This window comes from Nelumbo lutea, chromosome 5, assembly GCF_056320005.1.
Source record: "Nelumbo lutea isolate HS-2025 chromosome 5, American lotus-T2T, whole genome shotgun sequence".
NCBI classification, from domain to species: Eukaryota; Viridiplantae; Streptophyta; class Magnoliopsida; order Proteales; family Nelumbonaceae; genus Nelumbo; species Nelumbo lutea.
The window spans coordinates 59,982,429-60,005,690 of record NC_142688.1 but is presented as its reverse complement, the minus strand read 5'-3'; the positions used below and the strand labels follow the sequence as shown (position 1 = coordinate 60,005,690).

At 40.9% G+C, this 23,262-nt stretch overlaps 1 protein-coding gene across 2 annotated transcripts; it reads left to right on the top strand.

Annotated features, from left to right (window-relative positions):
* Positions 1 to 8,885: 8,885 nt before the first annotated feature.
* On the top strand, positions 8,886 to 20,808 carry LOC148852653 (uncharacterized). 2 transcript variants are annotated; one of them, XM_088947726.1, is made up of 3 exons: positions 8,886 to 9,186; positions 16,983 to 20,376; positions 20,496 to 20,808. In XM_088947726.1, the coding sequence occupies exons 2-3, from the start codon at positions 17,056 to 17,058 to the stop codon at positions 20,499 to 20,501; spliced, it is 3,327 nt and encodes a 1,108-aa protein (XP_088803852.1). In that variant the 5' UTR covers positions 8,886 to 9,186; positions 16,983 to 17,055; the 3' UTR covers positions 20,502 to 20,808. The 2 variants fall into 2 exon arrangements, with proteins under 2 accessions (XP_088803852.1, XP_088803851.1); XM_088947725.1 differs by having other exon boundaries at positions 8,892 to 9,186; positions 16,983 to 20,593.
* Positions 20,809 to 23,262: the final 2,454 nt, after the last annotated feature.

Here is a 23,262-nt window from a genome sequence, read left to right as displayed (position 1 = left end):
CTAAGTATCCTTCGTCTAGCTTGAGCTCGCATCTGGAGTCTTTAGATCGGGTCTTCTAACTCATCCAATTCTAGTTCGGTTGCGCTTTTCCTTGGTGAGTCCCCGAGCCTCCCTTTCTCTCTTTACAGCTTATTTCATTCAATGTCTAGCGGGGATAGTCCCTTAGACGAACCCGAGGTGGGTACCTCGGGTCAGGGTGACCCCGCTATTGCCCAGCCTCCCCATGAGGCACGGGTGACCTCGGGCAGGCTGGCGTCCACCTCCCATCGAGGTAGGGTGCCAGATCAGTTCATTCCATCCACTATGATGCTGGAGAGACTTCAACACCTCATCCAGCACTTCAACCTACCTTAGAAATACACATATAGCCTTCCTACTGGCAACTTCTCTTGGGAGCACAGTCTGGATGAGATCGTGGTCTTTACGGAGCAACTCGTCGGCGGGCTTCGTCTCCCTCTTCACCCCCTTATCCCCGAGGTGTTGAGACACTTTAACGTCACACTGGACCAGCTCCACCCAAACTCTATCCGAAACATGGTCAAGACTATCTCCCTTTGTTTTGAATACAACCTTCCCCTAGATATAGATATCATTTGTTCTATTTTGTCAATAAAGAAGAGCGCCTCGGGCATTCTCCCCAAGCACAGGCGGACCTACTATCTGTCCCCTCGCCCAGGCTTCAAATTCTTACATAAACTCACAAGCAAGGTCCCGGCTTGGAAGCGGGACTACTTTGTAGTCCGAAGCAGCACGGGGTGGCCCTTCCTTACTAGCTGGAGGGTGGCTACCCAAGACCCCGGCATTATTCTCGACCAAAAGATGAGGGAAACACTCCACTCATGGGCTCAGGTCGGGTTTGATCACAAAGATTACATTGCTGAAGATAAGCTCATTCAGGCCGGTTTGAGCCCGGGTAGGTCTATTTTTACCTTAGCATCTCGCTTAATCAGCTAAGTGTTTTCAAGCTTACTGACACCGAGTTCTATTGCATGTCCCATGGAGGAAGAGAGGATTACCGGTCAGAGGCCCCTTTGCCAAATGAAGAAGAGGAAGAAGCGAGCCGCCAAGAAGGTATGCATAGAGCCCCCAAGTACTCCCACCCCAGAGCCTGACCTCCCACAGGTTCCTTCTTCGGGACCTGAGCTCCCACAGGCCCCCATCTCGGAGCCGAGCTCCCATAGGCTCCCGTCTCGGAACCTGAGCTCCCTAATGCCCCTCTAGTGATAGATTTGAAGGGGGACTTGCCATCTCAGGAGCCTAAGGTGGTGGCAGAGCCGGTCGCTGAGCCAGTTGGGGCTGCTGCCGAGGCTTCCGAAGAATCAGCTCATCGTGCTGCTGAGACGACGGTGTCCAGCTCGGGGAGCCAGGAGGAGGAGGAGAGAATCCTGGTCCCCCAGTGTAGCCTTGAAAAAAGTAAAGGGGTTGTCTACCCCACAGAGCGTACAGATTGGGCCAATCTCACCCCTGGTCAGCTCAGGGCCCGTGCTGCAACCTACACTATGGCGGTGAGTTCACACTCTAAGAATAATCATTTTCCCATTCTTTTGTTCTTCTTTTTGGTACTGACCGACCTCCTTTTGTTAGGTGAACACCATCATGCACTCATTGACCCTTCAGTTTGACAAACATTTGCAACGGGCTTTGGCTGGTGAGGAGTCATCTCGCGTAGCTCATACTAATCTGAGGACAGCTTGGGGTAAGATCCATCAATTGGAAGGTGACGCTACAGCTCAGAAGAGCTTCATTGAAGCTCTGTTTTCAAAGAAAGAGGAGCTAGCCCACGAGAGGGACAGGCTAAAGGCTGAGGTAAACGGGCTCAGAGCAGGCCAGGAGGCCTTAAAGCTCGAGGTGTATGAACTTAAGGAAGCCAAGGGGGCCCTGGAGCACGAGGTGGAGTACCTCAAAGCTTATATTAAGGAGAAGACTGAGATCTTCGATCAAGCTCTTGGGGAGACGAAGGTCCAGGCCGTCATCGACTACGTCAAATCATCTAGGTTTGATGATGTGATGTTGCAGGTTTGCCGTAGGGGGTTTAAGCTCAACAGGTGGTTGATAAGGCATACATACCCCGACCTCGACACAAGTGCCATCACCACCTAGAGGATCACAGACGACATTGCCTGCCAAGCCATGGATGACCTAGACTCCGAAGAGGAGGCTAGTGCTACCGACCTAGCTGACACCCCCGAAGAGGCTCTGAGTGAAGTCGACAAGCCTTCGAAGTGGTTGTGTGTTCCTTGTACTCTGGGCCTGCGAGCTCAGTTTTGCTTTCTCTTTTTCTTGATCCTTTGTACTGAGGTTTTTGTAATGGAAGCACATATTATGTAATGAAAGTACATATTCTGTTAAGTTTTTGTGTAATTCTCTTATGCTGAAGTGTTTGTCTTATCCCAAGCTATCGAGCTAGCGAGTTTAGTTCTTGAGGTGGGAATCCCTTTACCGCTGTCACCCTGAATGTTTCCCTGTACTTGGTAGGAGTGACCATAAGATTTTACAACATATGCCAAGGGGGACATAGTAGGGGGCGTGCCTGACCTGTCTACTTGGCTACTTAGGTTGGTGTTTACCCCTATCAGCATATATCGAGGTAAGCTAAGCGTTAGGAAGTTCGTACCCGAGACGCTTTGGTCCTTGGCATACTAAGCCTATGTTGGCGAAACGGTTAAGTCATGCATAGTGCTGAGGTCTTTAGTTAGCTCGGCATGTTGGCCCTTAGGCTCTAGGAGCGACTCGTGGTCTACTCAATTCAGTGATTTATGGTAAGGCACAGTAAGGCAAAGTAAGGCATAGTAAGGCATATGCCCGAACTGTCTTCTACTTTTATGCCGAGGTGAGCTAAGCGTCGTAGAATCTATCAGTCTGCTTGCATCCTCGATACGTCATGTACTGTGGTGGCCCTTAAAATTTGTTCACGTCATAAAGGTGGCTAGGTTATTATGCCGGAGTTTGTTAGCTCGACATTTTGGCCCTTAAGCCCTGAGAGTGGCTCGTGGTCTACTCAGCTATTTATAGGTAATACTGCCTTAGGTTGACAATATTTCATGCCCGAGGTACTTGTTCCCCTTCCAAGGTTTCGAGCTCGTACGCTCCTTCCCCGAGTACTCGCTTTACTTGGTAGGGTACTTCCCAGTTCGGACTGAGCTTGCCAACACCAGGCTCAGGCACCATAACCTTACGGATAAATCAGGTCGCCAACGCAGAGAGTCCACTTTTTGACCCTAGCGTTATAGTATCGAGCTACCCTTTGCTGGTAGGTCGCGGTCCTGATGTATGCGAGGTCCTGTACTTCTTCAAGCAAGTCGAGGTTCGTGCGTAGCTCGTCTTCATTCGCCCTGTCATCATGCGCCTCTACTCTTAGTGAGGGAACTTCGATCTCGGCTGGAATGACTGTTTCGGTTCCATAGGTGAGGCTAAAGGGGGTTTCTCCTGTGGTGGTCTTTTCTATGGTACAATAGGCCCATAATACACTAGGCAGCTCATCTGCCCATAGTCCCTTAGCTCGGTCTAGTCACGCCTTTAGTCCGCGGAGAATAGCTCTGTTCGTGACTTTCGTCTGACCATTTGCTTGAGGGTGCGCCACTAAGGTGAAGTTCTGTTGAATCCCCATGTCTCGGCCCCAGTTTTGGAATTTGATGTTTTCAAACTGCTTACCATTGTCTGAGATCAGTACCCGAGGTAATCAGAAATGACACACTATGTTCTTCCAAAAGAAGTTCTGCACATTCCGAGCTGTGATTGTTGCAAGGGGTTCAGCTTCGACCTACTTTGTGAAATAGTCAACTGCCACCACTAGGAACCTCCTTTGTCTTGTAGCCGGTGGGAATGGTCCGAGTAAGTCAATCCCCCATTGTGCAAATGACTACAGGCTAGTGAGGTACTTTAGGTCGGTGGCGGGTCAGTGGTGGATGTTGGCGTTATCGCATTTTTTGACGAGCTCAGTCGCATCTGCCTTCATTGTTAGCCAGTAATACCCCTATCGTAGTGCTTTCTAAGCGAGGGCTCTGCCCCCCAGGTGTTCACCGCACAGGCCCTCATGAGGGAGGATGGTGGGTGCAGCAAAGGTTGGGTGGTCGCCTGCCCCCTAGGTGTTCACCGCTTGTTCACCGCACAGGCCCTCATGTCTTCGAACTAACCTTGGCTGGCCATCGGAGGGAGGATGGTGGGTGCAGCAAAGGTTGTTCCAATGGTAGAGGGTAATGGAATGGTCACGGGAGCCGCTGTTAGGGGCACATTCAGACTAGGTATCCCGTCCACGGAGAGGGGGACGGTGAACTGCCCGATGCAGACGTGGGTAGCTGGAGTTGTTCCTCTGGGACGTTCCGACATCCGAAGTTGCTGGAGGAAGCCATGGTGATGATATGAGTTCTTTAAGGGAAGTTTCACAGAAGTTAGAGGAAGGCCTTTTGAAGCGTTCCCACAGACGGTGCCAAATGATGCTGCACAATCTGGGCACTCCTAACTAGCTGAGAGTTAGCTCCTAGCTGTGATGGACGACACCTGAGAGGAAGAAGAAGATGAAGGGTTCCTGGGAAGCTCTCCTGGAGGGAACACTCCAATGGGTAAGTTAGAACTCTAGGGAAAGCTCAAAGAAGATACAGAGAGTTAAGAGTGCTGAAAGTGCTAACTTCAATACCTTTGCCTCGTGAGGGTTGGGGTTCTTTTATATCGAAGCTCAATCATATCTGGCATAACCACCACAGCCCTAGCCGTTATTGCCAGGGCAGGTGTGGCAAGTGCAGGTTGCTGCCACAAGCTGCTATTGCAAGGTACAGACTTGACAGGCGCGTCATGCTTTTCAGAGACGGCAAACAGAACATCGCCTGGCAAGGGATCTGAGCCCTGCCATCGGATCTGGTAGGTACGTATATCAGGCAGGCATGGATGTCTGGCAGATCTCCCTGCAGCCTGCCGAGCTATTGTATGCCGAACCACTTGGGGCAGGTTTGCCTTGCACCAAGGTGCCGAGGTACGCCGAGGTGCCCACATTGGAGGCGGACCTTAAGCAAGTTCGAACAGGAGTCTCGACAGTGTTGCCCCGAGGTATCTCCCTCGGGACACTTAGCCAAAAACCGGGGTGCTCCCTTCTTAGGAAGGGAGAGCTCGGGACCCCTTAGGAGGAGCTCAAGTCTCAAGGGGAGCTTGGGCCCTGAGAGGAGTTCGGGATCTCCCACACTTGGTGGGAGTCAAGGTCGGTCGGGTGCTAGTCCCCGGCGAGTCACTTAACCCGCCGAGTGGCCAATGTTAGACTCGACGAGTCCCTCCTGGCGAGTCGCTTAACCCGCGGAGTGGCCAATGTTGGACTCAACGGGTCCCTCCTGTCGAGTTACGGTTGTGGTGCTAGGCTGAGCTGTTCATCGAGTTAGGTCACACACACGTGTCCCTGTGCTACGAGGTCGGGCCAAATCACCCTCCATCACATATCGTATGCAAATTCTTAATTTTTAATTACTAAAATAATTATTTCATTATCAACATTTTATTTTTATAAATTATATAAAATAAAAAATCATTTTTGAGCCAAAAGTAGTTTAGTTATTTGACAAATTTAATTTATATTATATTCTTGACTATTTTGTAGATAATATTTTTATTTTTATAAATCATATATATTCTTTTATTTAATTCAAATTAAAATATTAATTAATAACTTATAAAATTTTATGATACATATCACGTTCAAATTTATAAATATTAAGTAATAAAATAATTATTCTATTATTAATATCTTAATTCATATAAATTTATTGAGCTTAAAAACCACTTTTTGATATAAATGTGGATTTAAGAAGTTATTTATTCTATTAGTTTACAAAATATTATTTTTGAATATTACTTTTTTATTTAGTTGGAGTTGTTGAATACATACGTATGTGATTTGTCTGCATTACATGTGAAGACTTATTGTCATAAGGTGAAAGGTGGCCCAGTGGAACAAGGGCGCGATTAAGGCTTTAACGTTGGTGATTTGGGTTTGAATCATGTTAGTTGCATTTTTTACATATAAATGCATGATTGGAAACATGTCAATCCGTATAGGCTATGGAGTATCATAATATATCACCCATGCCATTGCTATATTTAAATCCTTGGATATAAATAGAATTAAAAATTAAACTAACTTAAAAAAAAAATTGCTTTTGCATCTAATAATGGTCAATGGTCCATAAGAAGGCAAATTAGGTGGGCTTAACTCGAGTTTGAATCGACCTAACTCATAATTTTAGATAGGATAGTTTTGATTTTCGGTCCTCGACTTAGGCCTAGGCCTAGGTTCAAAAATTTGGACTCTTTTACTTTTTAGGTTGGGCCCAAGCCTATCCCTTAAGTAGCAAATACATACAATCATAAATACATATATAGCACATATTTGCATTATACAATAAAACACATATTTTATGACAAATTTTGTCATGGGGCTAACTAATAAATCCAAGTCCAAGACTAACCCAAGTGTATCAAATTTCAATGCAGGTGGGAGGTTGGGCCCAAGTTGAACAAATTAGACTTAACTTTGGTACGAAGCATTAGGTCTAATGCAAAATGGTCCAATTGTTTGGGTAAGTGGGTTAATCAATGATGTCATAATTAAATAATAAAAAATTAAAAAATAGATAGAAACACAAAAAATTAAAAATACATAAAATTTATAGAAAATTTTGAGATATCTAAGATATTATAAGCTTATCATATCAAACAAAAATAAGTGTGATATTGGCCCAAAATGAGATTGCTTCTTTTTAAGTCAAATAGGTCACCACTTGGTGTCATGATTATATAATAAAAAAACAAAAAATAGATAGAAATAAAAAAACTATAAAAAACACAAAAATTTGTGCACATCTCTAATATCATACATTTAACATATTAAACAAAAATAAATATGATAAATAAGAAGTATTTTTATTAACAATAAAAATGAAATTTAAAATCTAAATACCCCATCACACCATGCTTTTATTATTTATCATTTTTAAATGGTTTTAGTAATGATGTTGAAGTTATTAATGTTATTTGAAATTACCACGTTCAATACACATGCATATTTACGAGTATATATATTTCAAAGCTTATAGTTATGATGAAAATCTTGTTCGGAAATATCATTTTTGGTTAATTCACTGTCATTTTTTCTTAATTTTTTTAAAGGAAAGCCAATGGACAAAACACCAGTAAGGAGAAACCTATGATGCATCTACCACATTGTGCAACAAAAAAGAGATGATTGATTGAATATGATAATACACCTTATTAAAAATTAATTGTGAAAATTCATTTTGTGAAAACTGAACCAATAATTAGTGAGCCGCCATAAATATTATTGGTTGAGATCTGATTTAATATGCAGAATGCAGACAATATTAGTAAATGCACCATAAATCATCTCCAACTTGCAATGTTCTTATTAGTTAAATTCTTAAATTAAACAGCTTAAATCGACAAATTCAAGCTGGCTATGAAACCAATCCTCCTCCCCTAACAAAATTAATTGGTTTCCAATTGGACAAAAAAAGTATTTCCACTAAATAGCTCATTGATTGACAGAGCCCTTCCCATAAACAGCACTTTTCAATAAAAAAACCCTCAAAAGAGAACACAACTCCTCACCAGCTTGGAGGAATAAAGCTGATGTGGAAACGTGGCCAATCCATAAGAGTCTATCAAATCAAGGGTCATGTCTGGTCAATTCGTCACCCAATTGCCCTAAAGGTCATCCGGCGCCCAAAGGGACACCCAGGGGCCGCCCCCAGAAAGCCTGTCCCTTGCAAAACCCTCAAGCAACACCGTAGCCGTTGAATGGACTTTTGCCTGGTGAGCAACCTTGGTGCATTAGGAGATGCCGTGATGCCAGTACGAATATGCTACTTGCTTTGTACATCCATCGATGATTGATACCACCACCACCATCACCATTATAGGGGCATTATTGTCATTAAAGAAAGATGTAAGGGCATTTTGGGGAGATCGTTCGAAAGCGACGTGTCATTGCCTAATTGGTTGGGCCGAGAATTTAATGCAGCTGCTTGGACCCAGGGGGAAGGAGAACGCATCGCGAGGTGTCAACGTCAGAGGACAAAAATGCCCTTCGTAGTCGTCACCATCTCATCAAAACATGTGACGTACTCCAGATGGCGCACCAGTAGAGGGAGCGTCAAACTGACACGTTTCGTTTCGTGCGGATATGATGGTCGACATATGCCCCTCAACGCTGACGTCTCCCGTTTCGTCTCTTGTGCCACGTAATTGGTTTCACGTTTCTTTATTCTCATTAATTTTATTTCCTTTTCTAATTGATAAAAAATGCTGAGTTGCTAGGCTTACGATTTCTTTTTGTGCCTGGTAATTTGCAAATCATCTTGCACCTCAGATTTGGAATATCGTAAATTCATCTCGTATGGTTAGCATTTTTGGCTATTACACTGTAGAAGCACTGTACTATCATACTACGAATCGTACTGGGCGCTCAAAGGTACTCCGCATCTAAAGGGTCCTTGTTGTCCACGTAATAGGTATCAGTAGAAAAGTCAAGGAAACATGGGGCCACTGATCAGACGGTGGAAAATGGAAGTGGGGTTTGGAGGAATGGTGGGAGTTGGGTAGGGGATAAAAGCTGACAAAGTGGGGCTTTCAAATGAAAGAGAGATTAAACAAACGAGCGTCGCTGTCGCGGGGAGGAAGTACGGACGGATGAGTCATGGACTAAAAGTTAAGCGGGGGGAGGGAAAAGAGAGAGAAAAGCTAATAATTTGGTGATCCGCACGAACGTGTCAAATGGGGCCCATTCTCCCAGGACGGGAGGGGCTTCTGGGGCCCACGAGACAGGGGAGAGGAAACGTGGGGCCCACATCTGGGGTTGGGTTGGGTTGGCTGGCTGGCTGGCTTGCTTTGGCTCTGCCCATCCCACTTCGTCCTTTGTCTTCTCGTCAGTCCTCTCTCTTTCTCCTGTCTGACGCACCACCGGCGCCGTCAGTTTGTCTCAGACTTTTCATTTCTCTCTTTCTCTCTGTCTTTCTCTTTCCCTCTCTATCTCGCCGTCGCTCTCTTGCGGGAAGAAAGTGCGGAGATCTGGTTGGGTGGCTGCCAATTTAAGGGGTTTTGAGAGGGCTGCTGTGGTGGACTTGACCGACTCCGGGGCAGCTTTTTCTGGTCAATTTGTTTTGGATTGACTGCATCCCGATTTTGGACCAGGTTCATCTCTATCTATGTATCTGTCTCTGTATCTTTGTTTGGTTTTTTTCCCTTTTCTTCTTGAAATGGGTTTTCATTTCTGGGTTTGTTGTTGAGTTTGGGTGGTTTAATGGATTGAGGAAGTCAAGTACGGATGTTTTGTAGGGGTTTGTGGAAGCCGGAATGTTTTATTTTGTTAGGGTTTCATTTCAGGTATAACTCCAGTTTCGTGAACTTTTTGGAAGGTTTTAAGATTCTTCTGTTGCTCTCTCTCTCTCTCTCTCGTTCTCTCTCGCTCTCCACGCACACACATGTACAGTGAGAATTGGGGTTTGGAGGGTGTTCTAGTTTTGTTCTCCATGCTTTTGTTCTGTGAAGGTTGAGGTTCTGGCTTGGCTGAGAAGTATCATTTGGTTCTCTGTATGTTTTCTCCAAGTAAGAATTGAGGCCCTGCGGATCTCGAGTCTGGTAGCTCGAATTCTTTGTTAGATTTGTTTTATGGATGAGCTTGATTTTGATTTGTTTCAAGCTTTCCTCTTCCTTTTCTTAGGTAGATATCAAGTGGATTCTGGACATGCCTAGTTGACTATGTGGTTGCTGGGTATTAATGTTTCCAAGTGAATTAAGATAATAGGGTAGAGCGTCTAGGCTGTCCTCTAGTGTATACTTTGAGCATTTTGGGTACTCTCTTTTCTGCGTTGTTTGCTTAAGCAGTCACTGTAATATTTTTGCTGAGTCGGAGACATTAGCATGTCGTGTGTTCAGTTTGTACAGTTGCAGGTAAATAATTTTTTTAGCTAAATAATTGATACCTCTTATGGCTTGATAATTAATTCGTAGTGTTCTAGTTGAATGGTTAATGGGGATTCTATTGAGGAAGTGATGCTTTGATTTTGTCCTTACATCAATCAAATTTGTTTAAGATAGTCAAGAGTCTGCTTTAAAGGTGAATGTGCTTTTCAGGATTAAAATTCGAGAGCTCATGGATGCAGATCGTCAGAATTTCCAAGTTTTATTTTTATTTTTTATATGATGTGATTAAAAAAATGTATAAAACCATGCACTTTCTGGGTTGCTTGGCTGGGGGATTTGTTCATTTTGCTTTTAAAGTTGGAAAGTTGGATTATTTGGTTATAGCTTCCCATCATCAAAGGCAATATCTAAAGAAGAAAGTGATACATGAAAACAGAACCTCTTGTTTTTATCTCTGATGGATGAGGACATTTTGAGTGATTTATCATACACTCTATTGCAATTCTAGCGCATTCAAATCATTCTGAGTTTGACTAAGACCACACATTTTCCTTTGAATATCTTTTATATTTGCCTTCTAAATTTTGCGCCGTTGTGTTAGGGTTTGTAATTTGTACGTGCCCTCTTCACCTCATAGATCACCGTGGTGAAATGCCTTCAGTTTGAACTGATGTAGGAGCATCTTTCTTTCTTTTATTCTTAGTTTTTTATCAGTAGGAAGGATTCTTGTTTCATTGCTATAAAAATTATGAGCATGATGGAAATTGTTACAAGTTGCAACAACCAATGGAAAGGTTTGCAAGTTTTTTCCCCTTTTTATTTTAACATTTATTATAAGATCTGGCGCAGTTCTGGATGAGGTTGAATTCTTCAATCAGCAAGCCTTAATAGTGTAATTAAGGATACATGCCTATTTGCAGTTGACTGATTAGTTTCCACCAACTAGTTTGGCTATTCCAATATGGAGTCAATCTGTTGATACCATGTATTTTCAATGTGAAGTAAGTGGTTTTAAATATTTGAGTTGGTTTTAACATACACTTGCTAACTTGGCACGAAATAGGCTGTAAGGTGTGTGCATTTCCTGAATCAGCAAGCCTTAATGGTGTACTTAAGGATATATGCCTATTTGCAGTTGATTGATTGGTTTCCACCAACTAGCTTGGATATTTCAATATGGAGTGAATCTGTTGATTCCATGTATTTCCAATGTGAAAGAAATGGTTTTAAATATTTGAGTTGGTTTAAAACTTGTACACTTGCTGTCTTGGTATAAAATAGGATGTAAGATGTGGATTTTTGAAAATGGGTGAGAACCTGTATAAGCCGATGTGGAGTGTGAAGATATATTAGTTGGTGTCAACTGTCAACAAGTGCATTGACAATTGATGTAGAGAATCGTCATTCCCCTATAACTTGGGATTGGCGTTAAGGGTTGGTATTGACTTGTTTTCCTGGTTTTATCTTCATGGGATGTATGTTTGGTGGCCGCTTCATGTGGAGTGTGAAGATATGACATGGAAAATGGTGTCATATATGAGTTAGAGATGACATGAAGGGTTTACATGTGGTTGTGATTTTGCTGGACTGGATCCTAAAGGGAGTTCCTTAATGATGTATACAGTGGTGTATTCATAAATAAATCATATAATATTTGCTGGGGCAGCGGAGGTGGATGTTCCATATATGAGTTAGAGATGACATGGAAGGTTTACATGTGGTTGTGATTTTGCTGGATTTGATCCTAAAGGGAGTTCCTTAATGATGTACACAGTGGTGTATTCATAAATAAATCGTATAATATTTGTTGGGGCAGTGGAGGTGGATGTTTCATTATGGCAAAGTAGCAAGAGGCTTAAAAGCCTTTGAGGGATGGTAGTTGTGTTTGGCTCTCCTTTTGTCACAATTGCTTGGCCCCTCTACAGACACCATGGGGAAATATTGTGCTTGGATGTGAAACATGTTTAAGGCTACAGGCATTACCCAATAGAATTGGAGGGTCATTTAATGTTCCTGTAGGATCAAATCATCAATATTCTCTTCCAAATGATTTGCATCTTCAAGGACATTACTGAGGGAATGTCCTTGAAGGAAAAGAAAATGATATTACTCAGTGTGGTTCCAACAAGGTGCACTTCATCTAGGGTGGAGTTATGGAAGTTTAGTATGGACTCTGTAATGGCTAAGCTCTTATTTGGTATTGCTCTCTACTGGACTCTAACGTCTATCACTGATCAGCGATTTCTGGAGGCATTAGTTTGCCCAATAAGCAAACTTATAGTTGTCTTTATTTGATGAGGTTTAGGTTTCATGATTATGTTGTATGTTGTTGTAATTTTGTTATCTAAGCCTTGACAACATGAGGCATGAGGGGGCTAGACAACATGAGGGGACACTATCTTGGACAAAAATAAGTGTCTTAAAGACCTGCTACCATGCAAGTGTGCAATCAAGGATTGAGACACCAAAAGAACTTGGGATTGTTCAGGATGATCTAGCCATGTGCAACACAGACTGATTCAGCCCAACTCAAGAAGATTATGGGAATCTTGTAAATGGATATTCACACACAGTTGGCAAACCCGTGTTGTTCGTCCTGGAGCCAAGCTCATTGTCTGCATCCTCATAGAAGATTCATGGACTCCATACTTGAAAAGGGAGGTATATCTGCAGCTGAGAATTATTCTTGGAGATGGGGATATTGGTATTTTTTGAGTTTTTTAAATTTATTTTCTACTTTGTAGGTGTTGTAGGAAGACGGTTTTAAGTCTCAGAAATTTACTGTTCTTTGTAAATTGAAATTATTATTTATTGCAATTTCAGATTTACTGTTTTTAGTAATTCTTGTAATTGCTCTATATAGTAAAATCATGATTAACTATTTTTAGTAATTTATGCTCTCTCTACATTTTATTAGGATTAGTAATGAGACATTGGAGATTTTTTAGGAGTAAGGGTCCTTATTTGAGTGTATTAGTTACTTGTGGGGGTTTGTCTTAGTTCTAAAACAATTAGAACCTAGAAGTTGTTCTGGGTCATCTTTTGAGTCCAAATTGGAGTTTGTAAAGGGACATCCAAGTTCCCATGTAAGTCTATAAGTGGTCATTAATTGAAAAAGAAGAGTTGATTTGACAAGTTTTCTTTAGTGAATTCTAGTTGTTGTCAGGTATTTTTCTCTTTCTTTTTCTTGTCTCAACTATTTCGTCTTCTAAGCATTCTATCTCTCTACTGTTTACTATAACATCAAGAGTTTTCCTCCTTTTTAATCTCTAGTTCATTCATTAGTGGACAACAAGCTTTCTACTTGCTTCTCCATCTCTATTCTTTATCATTAATCACCTAAATATCCTTTCACTACCCCACAAAGCTGAGCAGTTTACCTGGTCAGTCAACAATCTGGTGACTCAACTAGTTGAAAAGCTTAACATTTTGACCTGGTCAATGTCATGGCCCTCATGGGTCAAATATTAACTATCTTTTTTCTTCTTTTTTTTGTAACTTTAGCCATTTTCATTACTAATAAAAATATTTTTTTATTTACACATCCCATCACAAGATCTGAAATTTGTACAACTCTCTTTTTTTGGTAATGGGCTACCCAACAAGGGGTAGCCCTTTCCCAGACCCCTATACCCCTCCTCCCATAATAGGTGAAGGTGGGACTTAATCCCATATCTTTGCTACAAGCGGTCAGAGACCAATGATTTAAAAGGCACGCTTAGGTGCACAGGTGAGGTGCATTTCAAGGTATGCGCCTCACTTAGGTCCTAGGCGCAATCCTTTTAAAAGGCACATGCCTGGTGCGCCTTGTGCCTCAGCCCAGGCGTGCGCCTTTTGAAAATTTGACGCTTTTTTGCCTTTTTGAACATAGCGGCTAGGCTGGGGGCCGCCCTTGGACCCCCGTGCCACGTCCCTCGAGGCAAGCCTAAACAAGTCCATGTTAGCTCTTAAATTCTTAGTTTTCACACAAAAATAAAACTAAGAATTTAAGAGCTAATGTGGACTTGTTTAGGCTTGCCTCGAGGGGCGTGGCACAAAGGCGACTCGTAGAATCAGGAATGTAATATGTTTCATTACATTAACTACATGAAGTAATGCAATTGAGTGAAAAAAGAGGTTAGAAGTTTTAAATGCTTGAAAATGTTTTATATGTTTGATTTTATTTTTAGATTCTCATTTGAATATGCTTTACATAATTACATCTTATGTTTATGTATTTTAATTTTAGATAATAGGTTTTTTAAAACATTATTTTAAACTTTAAGTTTATATTTTTATTAATATTATGCTTATCTGGCAGTGTTTTAAAAGCGCAAGGCGCAAAAAAGGCGCAGGGGTCAATTTGTGCCTGAGGCGCACACCTTTTTGAAGCAAGGCGCAAAATTATAAAAAAATGCTAAAAAATAAAAAAAAGTCAGAAAATTCAAAAAAAAAATATACGACTTTACTGGTAGACTATCTGACACCTTCAATTTGTAGGATTCCCTGCATTGTCATAAACCACATAATATATAATATTAGAGATGCACCAAAATTTTTAACAAATTTTTTGTATTATCTCAAGTCTTATATATTTATTATTTAATTATGACATCACATGTTGACTTATTTGACTTAGAAGTTGAACCACTGACCCACCGCCTGGACAGAAAGGCGGTTCTGTTTGTGGGCCAGTTTTAAAGTCAATGGGATCAGGTAGCAATGGGATCTGCTGCCAGAAAAATGCATGTTAACACACCAACGGCATGGCATCCATCAGCACATCAGGAACATCTTCCCATGAAAGTAACATACAAGTACAGGAGATGTTCTTGATGTTTGGCTGGATGCTTTGCTGTCAGTGTGTTAACCTGCTTTTTGCTGGCAGCAGATCGGGATCGGTCAGGTACATGTTTGAAGAGACCTTTTCAAGAAACCAATTCGTGAATGAGGTATACTTAGGTGAATTACAAACAACACTTCAGTACAAAGTGATCAGCCCCTCAGGTCTCTGGAACGGCAGATTGCAGAGCTTATTTATTATTCTACTATAATGAATGGTCATATCTACATGGCTTATTAAGATAAAGAAACTGGCCTTTGAAATTGACTGTAAATAAGATTTTCTAAATGAAGAACATACCTAAAGAATCGGTTGGTTCAAACAGAAGAGGATGAAAAGTCTATTGACTTTCAAACAGGTGGCCAGGTGGAAGTGAGCCTTAGCTTTATCATGGGCCTAAACCCGTTCAGCATCCCAGGAATTTTTTTGATCAATAAAATTAAAGCTTTATTTGATTTTTGGAAAAGAATAGATCATATACAAAAATGTAAGTGTCCCATACGAGTATTTAGACCTCCCCTCCCCACCCAACGTCACTATTAAGTATTAACATTACATTTGTGCTCAAAGCAACGTCTCAGGAGCTGTTCTATAGCAAATTAGTTATCCTCCAAAGAGAGAAGTTGCACTTCTCTCTCTCTCTTTTTTTTTATTCCAAGGAAGAAATTTGTTAGAATTATATCATGCCAAATTAGAAGCCTTGCCAATTAAAGCAAGTTCATAAAGATATTTGACTCATACTTGTAGGTAGTGAAGTGAGCACAATCTTTATAGAACTAGTTTACTACCTTTTGATAAATACCATGCCTTCCATGAAGGCCAATTTTCTGTTAAACCTCTCAGTCATAGGATCCCAGGTACTCTTTGATTTGCTCCTTGCACTCAAGGGCAAGCCCAAACATAAGTAAAATACATATATCCTAGGGTAGTTCCCTAGGTTCCAATACCATATTTCCTTAATAATTGTCCATAATTTTCATAAGAAAAGTATAAAGTTCATGTTAAAGTATAGAAAATCAACATATTCATGAGAAGAAAAAGAAGAAAGAATAGAAAATTCAAAAAATATAGAGGCTGAACCCCTATTTTTGTTATAGGAAAAGAAGAAAAGGTGAAAATAATAAAAATAAACTGTTGCTAATACAACAATTAGGTGAGAGGCGAACCACCGAGGGAGCTGTGTTGCTTAGGCGTTGCCTTGACAACTATGCCTCTGCCAAATCCTCCACCCTGTGTTGCTTAGGTATTCAAGAGAATACCTTAATAACACAAGTTAGTAAAGTAGCTAATGTTAGAACGATAAGAAAATTAATGTACGAAGCCACAAGCTGTAACTGAAACTGAACTTTGATAGTAGCTCTATGGGCGACCCAGGAAGAGCAGGCATTGTGGGAGTGATTAGAGACCATCATGGTTTGTGGTAGTGATATATTCAGGTCCAGCTGAATATTGAAGGTGACTCACAACAAGTAATTCATTGGGAAAACTGGCAAAGCAACTCAAAGAGCACCTTGGAATTAGACATGTATTTAGGGAAATTGATGTGATTGCAAAGCAATTAAATTCAAACTTCAGCTGGTTGAGAAGAACTGCAGATGGCATAGCAGATGCACTAGCTAAACAGGGAGTTGGTAGGCCAAGTCCTTTCTAGGCAAACTTGTAAACTTTGTTACTGAAGGGTCTTGGATATTGCCAACAGGTGTATTAAGTTTAATCTTTAATACTGTGGCCACAGGTCTTTATTTGAACCTATCAACTGTCCTCCCTAAAAGGGGAAAAAGAAGAAAAACCAGGAACAACATTTGGAATAAATCTTTAAGAGTCAACTGTAACATTGATCATAAACCACCTTTCTCAAAAAAAAAAAAAAAAACAAAGGAAAAAGAACATTGAACATAGACCATTAAAGCATAACAGCTGTGGGAATTCTAACTGGCCAGAACCTGATTTATGATGGACATTGGCCACATAACTGACATCAATTATGTTTTCTTGCATTGTTAGCATTGGTTTGTTTCCCATTTTTCTCTGAGTACTGGAGATTTATGTTCCTGGTAAATGAATGTAATAAAAGCCTCATGTTCTTCCATTCTTAATTCTGAATTTCATATGTTTTTCCTAATCAAAAGAAACTTCATATCTTTGTAAGCTATGTATTTAACAAATTTATATTGCAGAAAATGTACTTTTCTTAAAATTGAGGCATGAATGCCTGACCTTCACTTGACTTGTAATACTGCAGAAAATATGATCATATCTGGTGCCTAGCCGCTGAGTCTTCAAGAGTGTGAAGAACCCAAGGTGGGAGTTACAATATGAAGCTGGAAGACCTTTTCACACAACTTGAAATGATGGATGGGCTTGCTAGCATCTCTAGTGTTGAAAAGCTGGTTTGTTTTATGCAGCATGAGAAATCCTACAACACAAAAAGTGTTGTTGAAACAACTAATCATTTGTCCACCATTGCTGGTATTTTAACTGCTACGAAGAATATGGATTACCTGAAGCAATTTATTGAGTTGGGTGGCTTACATTGCTTAGACAGATGGCTTCAAGAAGCACAGAAGTATGGGAACATAAATTCTTCTGACAAGAATGTAGAGGATCCAATAAGTACTGTGCTGGAAGCCCTCATAAACTTACCTTTGGACCAGCATTGTCTGAAAGCATGTGGAATAGGTACTACTGTTATGAATTTCCTTTCTCACAAAAATCCAAAAATTCAGGGGAAGGCAAAGAACTTATCTGATCAATGGGCGAAATTTACTGATAAAGAAAGTGCATTTGAGAAGTGTAGGGATCAAACTAGTCTTGATCATGAGAGCAGTGTTTGCAAGGGTGAAGTGCTGCCAAAAATTGAAGGGGCACATCCAGGTTATGGGAATACTGTAACTCAAGATTTTCCGCCTGGGGCATGTGTGAAAGGAGATGCAAACAGCTGGAAGTCACATCATTCATCATCCATTTCAAGTTCTAGCACTTTGCAATTTGAGGCTGGAAAGGATGTGAAAGATAACATTTCTGCTGAAGGAACTTCAGGCACAACTTCTAGCAGAAATTGTGGTTTTACATCTTCTACCAGTGAAAAGGATGTTGCAGTTGATGGGAGTCCAAGGAATCATGAAGCCCCTGGAAGTTCCTTGGAAAGGACTGTCTCCGCACATGTTTCTGAAAAAAGTGAAATGGGATCAGAGACTGGTATGTCCTGTTGCCAAGAAGGTCAGAAGTTGGCTTCTGGGGAAGAGAAAACTAATCAGGAGAATGCTGGTGAAGATGGTGCATCCTTGATGCCATTGGGGCTTGATGATGGACACTCAAAAACTGAATCTTCGTCCTCCAACTCAAAACATGTCATCCTTCCAATTTCTTCAAGTGATAGCTGCCATAAAACATCAATGGATGCTGAGTCATGCATTGGAAGTAAAAAAGGAAGTGGTAAGAATAACTCTGTCTGTATTGGCTTCAAGTGCAGCCTAGCAGAATCTCCAGGAAGAAAAATGACTTGGGGATTATCAGAGCATGGATCATTGGATTATTGGAAAAAAATCATGGAGTGGAAGCCTGAAAAACAAATTGGTTCATGTGCAACTCCAAAGGCCACTTCAGACACTTCTGCTGCATTACTTGGACATGGTAATATTGGCAGAACATCCCAAGCTGTTGAAATTCACACTTCTGTCACATTGCTTGGAAAACAAGGTAATCCAGGTAAAACTTCACAAGCTGTTAAAGTTTCGACAGAATGTGATGCTGCAAAGGTGTTAGAAAAAATTGCAGAAGAAAATTCTAGGGTCCTGGAGAAGGCTGATGGCCCAAAATCCAGGCTGCTGCAGCAGAAAAATGCAGAACGTGTAGCCAGAGAAGACACAGAAATGGAACTCACATACGAGATGGATGATGCGTTGGAGGTGGCCCGCCGGGTTGCAAGAGAAGTGGAGAAAGAGGTTGGTACTTACAGGGAAGCCTCAGGAAGCTCCTCTTCAATAGAGGACCGGAATGGTAATGCAATCCATCAAAGTACTGCTGACTCTTTGGGACCTAAGGCAAAATTTTGTTCTGAGGAAAATGTAGACAAAAGTGAGCTATGCAGTGAACAAGAGAAGACAGATAGTTGCTGTTCAATCAAGGAGGAGATGGAACCAGAAATATCAGCCAGAAATCAAAATCCATGCATGGGGGTGAAAACCCTGTCACAAGAGATTGGTCCAACAATTGTCCATGAAAAGAATGATGGTGTCCGTGAACAAGAAGCATCTAAGTTGACTACAGCACCTGAAGATGAAGCTCCCAATAACCAGATAACAAGCTTTCGTGGCTTTGATTTGAATGAAGACATTAAGACAGAGGAAGCAGACCCTGATCCATCAGTGACTGAAACTATTTCTTCTTGTCATGTAAATGTTTCAACACCAATTCCTGTAGTGGCCACCTCAAGGATTCCTGCTTGCTTGCCTAAGGCACCATTAAAATTTGAAGGGGAGCTAGGTTGGAGGGGATCTGCTGCAACTAGTGCATTCAAGCCTACCTCACTTTTCAAGACTTCCAATAAAGAGAAGGCATCTTTCACTGATGACACCAATTACAGCTCGAGACATTCACAGGGTTTTCAGGGTATTGACCTAAATGTAGCTGATGGTGGAGATGATTCAGTAATGGAATTATTCCCAGGAAAGCATGCTTCAGTTTCCTCAGCACTCCTTTCTGGTGAGTCATCTCTGGAAGTTGGTTCAAAACGAGCAGAAAGATTAAATCTGGATCTTAATCGTCTTGGTGATAATGAAGATTACAGCCCACAGCTATCGTCTGAATGGAAGACAGAAAACAAACATCATCTCCCCATTAGTGGGGCCTGCAACCCTTCTCCAACATTTTTGAAGCCATCTGTTAGGGATATTGATTTAAATGATAATCCATCCATTGGAGAAGCTCGCAATGATGTTCCCAGATCAAGTGAAAGCATCCAATGTTTGAGAAATGGGGCATTAAATGGTTCTGCTTTCTCAATCATGGGAACAACTGTACAGCTAGGTTCCAATAATGTTATATCTGCACCAACATCTGCTTTGAATTCTGTGCAGGCTTTTGGTCATGATCATGACAGAAAGGAGTTTATGCACCCATCCCAACCCTTTCTAATGGCTGGGCCGGGTGCTATTCCTTCGGTTGAGCAAGGAGGAAAGGTGGTTGCTCTACAGCCAACACTAGCTTATGCTCCATCTCCTGCTTTCTCCTATAATAATGGGTTTGCTATTGGTCCTTCAGTCCCTCTCCCATCCACTATATACCCGTCTGTGCCATATATGATAGACACACGTGGGGCCACTATCATACCACAGATATTAGGTTCAAGTACTCTACCCACCTATCCAAGAGCCCCTTTTATCACAGAGATTGCTGGTGGACCAGGTGCTGGCAATGTTACTATTGTAAGGCCCGGTCTTGATCTCAATGCAGGGGTAAATACATTGGAGCAGGAAAGCAGGGGAGGGAATATCAGACACTTGTTTATTCCTGCAACTACTACATTAGTGGAAGAGCAAATGAAGTCCTTTCAGCAAGTTGCCATGTCTGGCCCACCCATGAAGAGGAAAGAACCAGATTGCGGGTGGGACTCTTACCAGATTGGCTACAAACAGGTGACTTCATGGCGTTAAGTATCTACTTTCTACAGCTTACCAAACTCACAATTATATTAAGGTTAAGAGGGTTAGGTCTTTATATATAAATGTATTCATACATGTCGCTGCTATTGTAGATTTGACAGTGCTGAACTGGATTCTGGACTTGCATACATAGCCATTTTGACTCAGACATTTTGACTCGGACATCCTGCAATTGCAGCATGAGAGTCCCTTAAACAGAATGAGTCCAGTTATAGGGGCTAATGCTTCTCCTTTTTTCCTTCTATAATTTGTTATTTTACCACTTATGAAATCAGTCTATACTGACTAGTTCTGTACATGTTACATATTTAACTTTTAACACATGCGATCAATCTCAACTATAAAATGAAGATCCTGCAACCACCATCTAGAGCCATGACACTGGTTGGTGGTATATTCTTAACAGTGCTCTGTTTTGTTTTTTAATTTATCCTGTACTAATCTTGTTTGACGCCACTTGACATTATACATTAGTACTTGGTCCACTTTTCTTTCCTCTCTTGGCAGTTACCCGGGACAGTTTGCATTGAATATTGGATAAACATGTTCAGCTTGCAAATATTTCTTAGCCTTTAAAATGATTCTGCATTTATTCCTCTAAACTTAAAACTGTTTATATAAGCTGCCCCGCCCTCCCCCTTTTCCACATTATATCCTTGTATCTCTGAAAAAATAAAATTATCGCATGCTTGCTGCATGGGATTTGTGCACCATGACGAACAAGCTTACAGTGGGGCATTCTGCTCAACAATATGTAAACCATGTATTGAACTTAGTTGCTATTACCTTCCGATGCTTATTGCAACTAGCCAGAATCATCCTGCCTCTCCACAGCCCTTGTGCTGAAATGAGGATGATTTCAGCATTGAATGTCTGTTTAGGTTTAGGGCACTGAATGCATGATTGCTGTGAGAGGAAGAACAAGAAAAGAACCCATTAATTTGATGATTATGGACTCTGCTGGGTTGATATTTGGCCCATATCTCTTTATTGGAAGCTTTCTTCGTTGTAATTACATTTCTGCTTCATTTGTTTCGGTATTGACCAAGTATATGTTTGGCATCGATGCTGCATAAACGGTGCTGTATATGTGTGGGTTGGAAGTGCTGTTTTCTGAGAAAAATGTTGCTGTCAGGTAGGATGTTTCTTGGGGCAACAATACCACATTCTGTTTGGTATCAGTGCTCTATATCTGTTTTCAACACTTGTACTCATTATAGGAAGTCCATGTCACTGCCACATCATCATGTCTTTGTTGGCAACAACGAGCTCCAAATTGAGAAAATGTTGAATTTTGTGTTTTTTTAGACCACGCTTTTTTGATTTCCAATGTGTGGTTTGGAGTACTGTTTTTTTCTAAATATGTTACCATTTTCTGAAGTACTGGTTTTTTTAATGTGGAACTGATGTGTCACTGTTTTCCGGAGCAACGGAATCGATGCCAAACACCACCCAAGTCATCAACCTCTATTAGGTAAAGAATTACAGGTCCTATATGCTGCTAATCTTTCGTAATTTATACTTAGATCAAGAAAACGGTCTTACATGGAAACCTTTTTAGCTTAAGTTGATGTGGTTTTCTGAGGGTAGGGATGACCCCGATATGGGGTTGGATAGAAAACTATGGACTTGTCCTCAGGTTCGAAACAATTCCAACCTGGGGGTGATAACTGTTTAGTAAAGTGGCGTGTTGCAGTGTTGTCATTGTATTTTGGGTTGATCAATACAAATTTATGAGAAATATACTTTGCCACATCATATATGACTATCATCCCAATTAGAAAAAATGCATGTCCCAAAAACACCAATTCCACCTTTTAGGCAGACATCGCAAATTGTATTTATCAGCTCTAATATATTGTTTGGTACCATTGGTGTTTCAACCATGCTTTAGAAAAAAGTGCTTTTACTTGAAATACCAACATTAAGTTTCGTACTTGAATTGTGAGAAATGTGTTTTTCATCCACGTTAGTCAGATCAATAAAGGTGCAGACTTTCTAAAGCAGAAAATATTAAATTGAGGGTTTTTTGGAACACTCCCTAGCATAGATTTTCATGCTAAGTGTTTTATGACTTTTAATTAGGGCTGTCAATGGGTCATCTTTCCCAATTAATAATTGGGTTGGGACCATTTTTCGCGAATGGAATTTTTGTTAGATTAAAATATTTTATTTTTTTAGTTTGGTTCTCTAATTGTAAGGATAGAAATGTAATTTGAATAATCATTTTTCTCATTTAAACCCTTTTTATTATGCCATATTTAAGGTATTAATTCCATTGACATTCATTGAATCCTATTCTTGACTACAAATATTCCTATTTTTTGAATTTGGTCTATCCCTAATGTGAAATCACAAAATATAATTCAAAATTTCAAACTATTACATTTAACATCATTCAATTCTCTCTCATTAAGATTTATATTTATCATCAATTAAATATTTCTAAATACCAAGATTACCCTAATGAGAAATGGGACTATTGCTGTGGAAATACAAGCCAAAGTGGCATGTGCCATTAGTCAGCATGGTCTCAATGGACGGAACTCCGTCACCATAAAATACAAAACACCTAGCCTAACTGAACAAGCAACTCTATGGGTGCTGGTGTGCGAAAGCTATTGCTTATTGCTAGCAGCAATAAAATGGTTGCACATTAGCGCCACACTAGCCATTCAACATGTTGTTTTTTCATCATGTTTTATGTGTAGGAACACATTGTAGTTTGATTCACTGGATCTATCTCTTCCACTGAGTTGTACCAAGAGTTAGGCTAGGGGTACAAATGGATTGAATCATGATCCAATCCTATTTGATCAAATTCGGATCACTCCTGTTTGGATATCAGATCGAATCGGA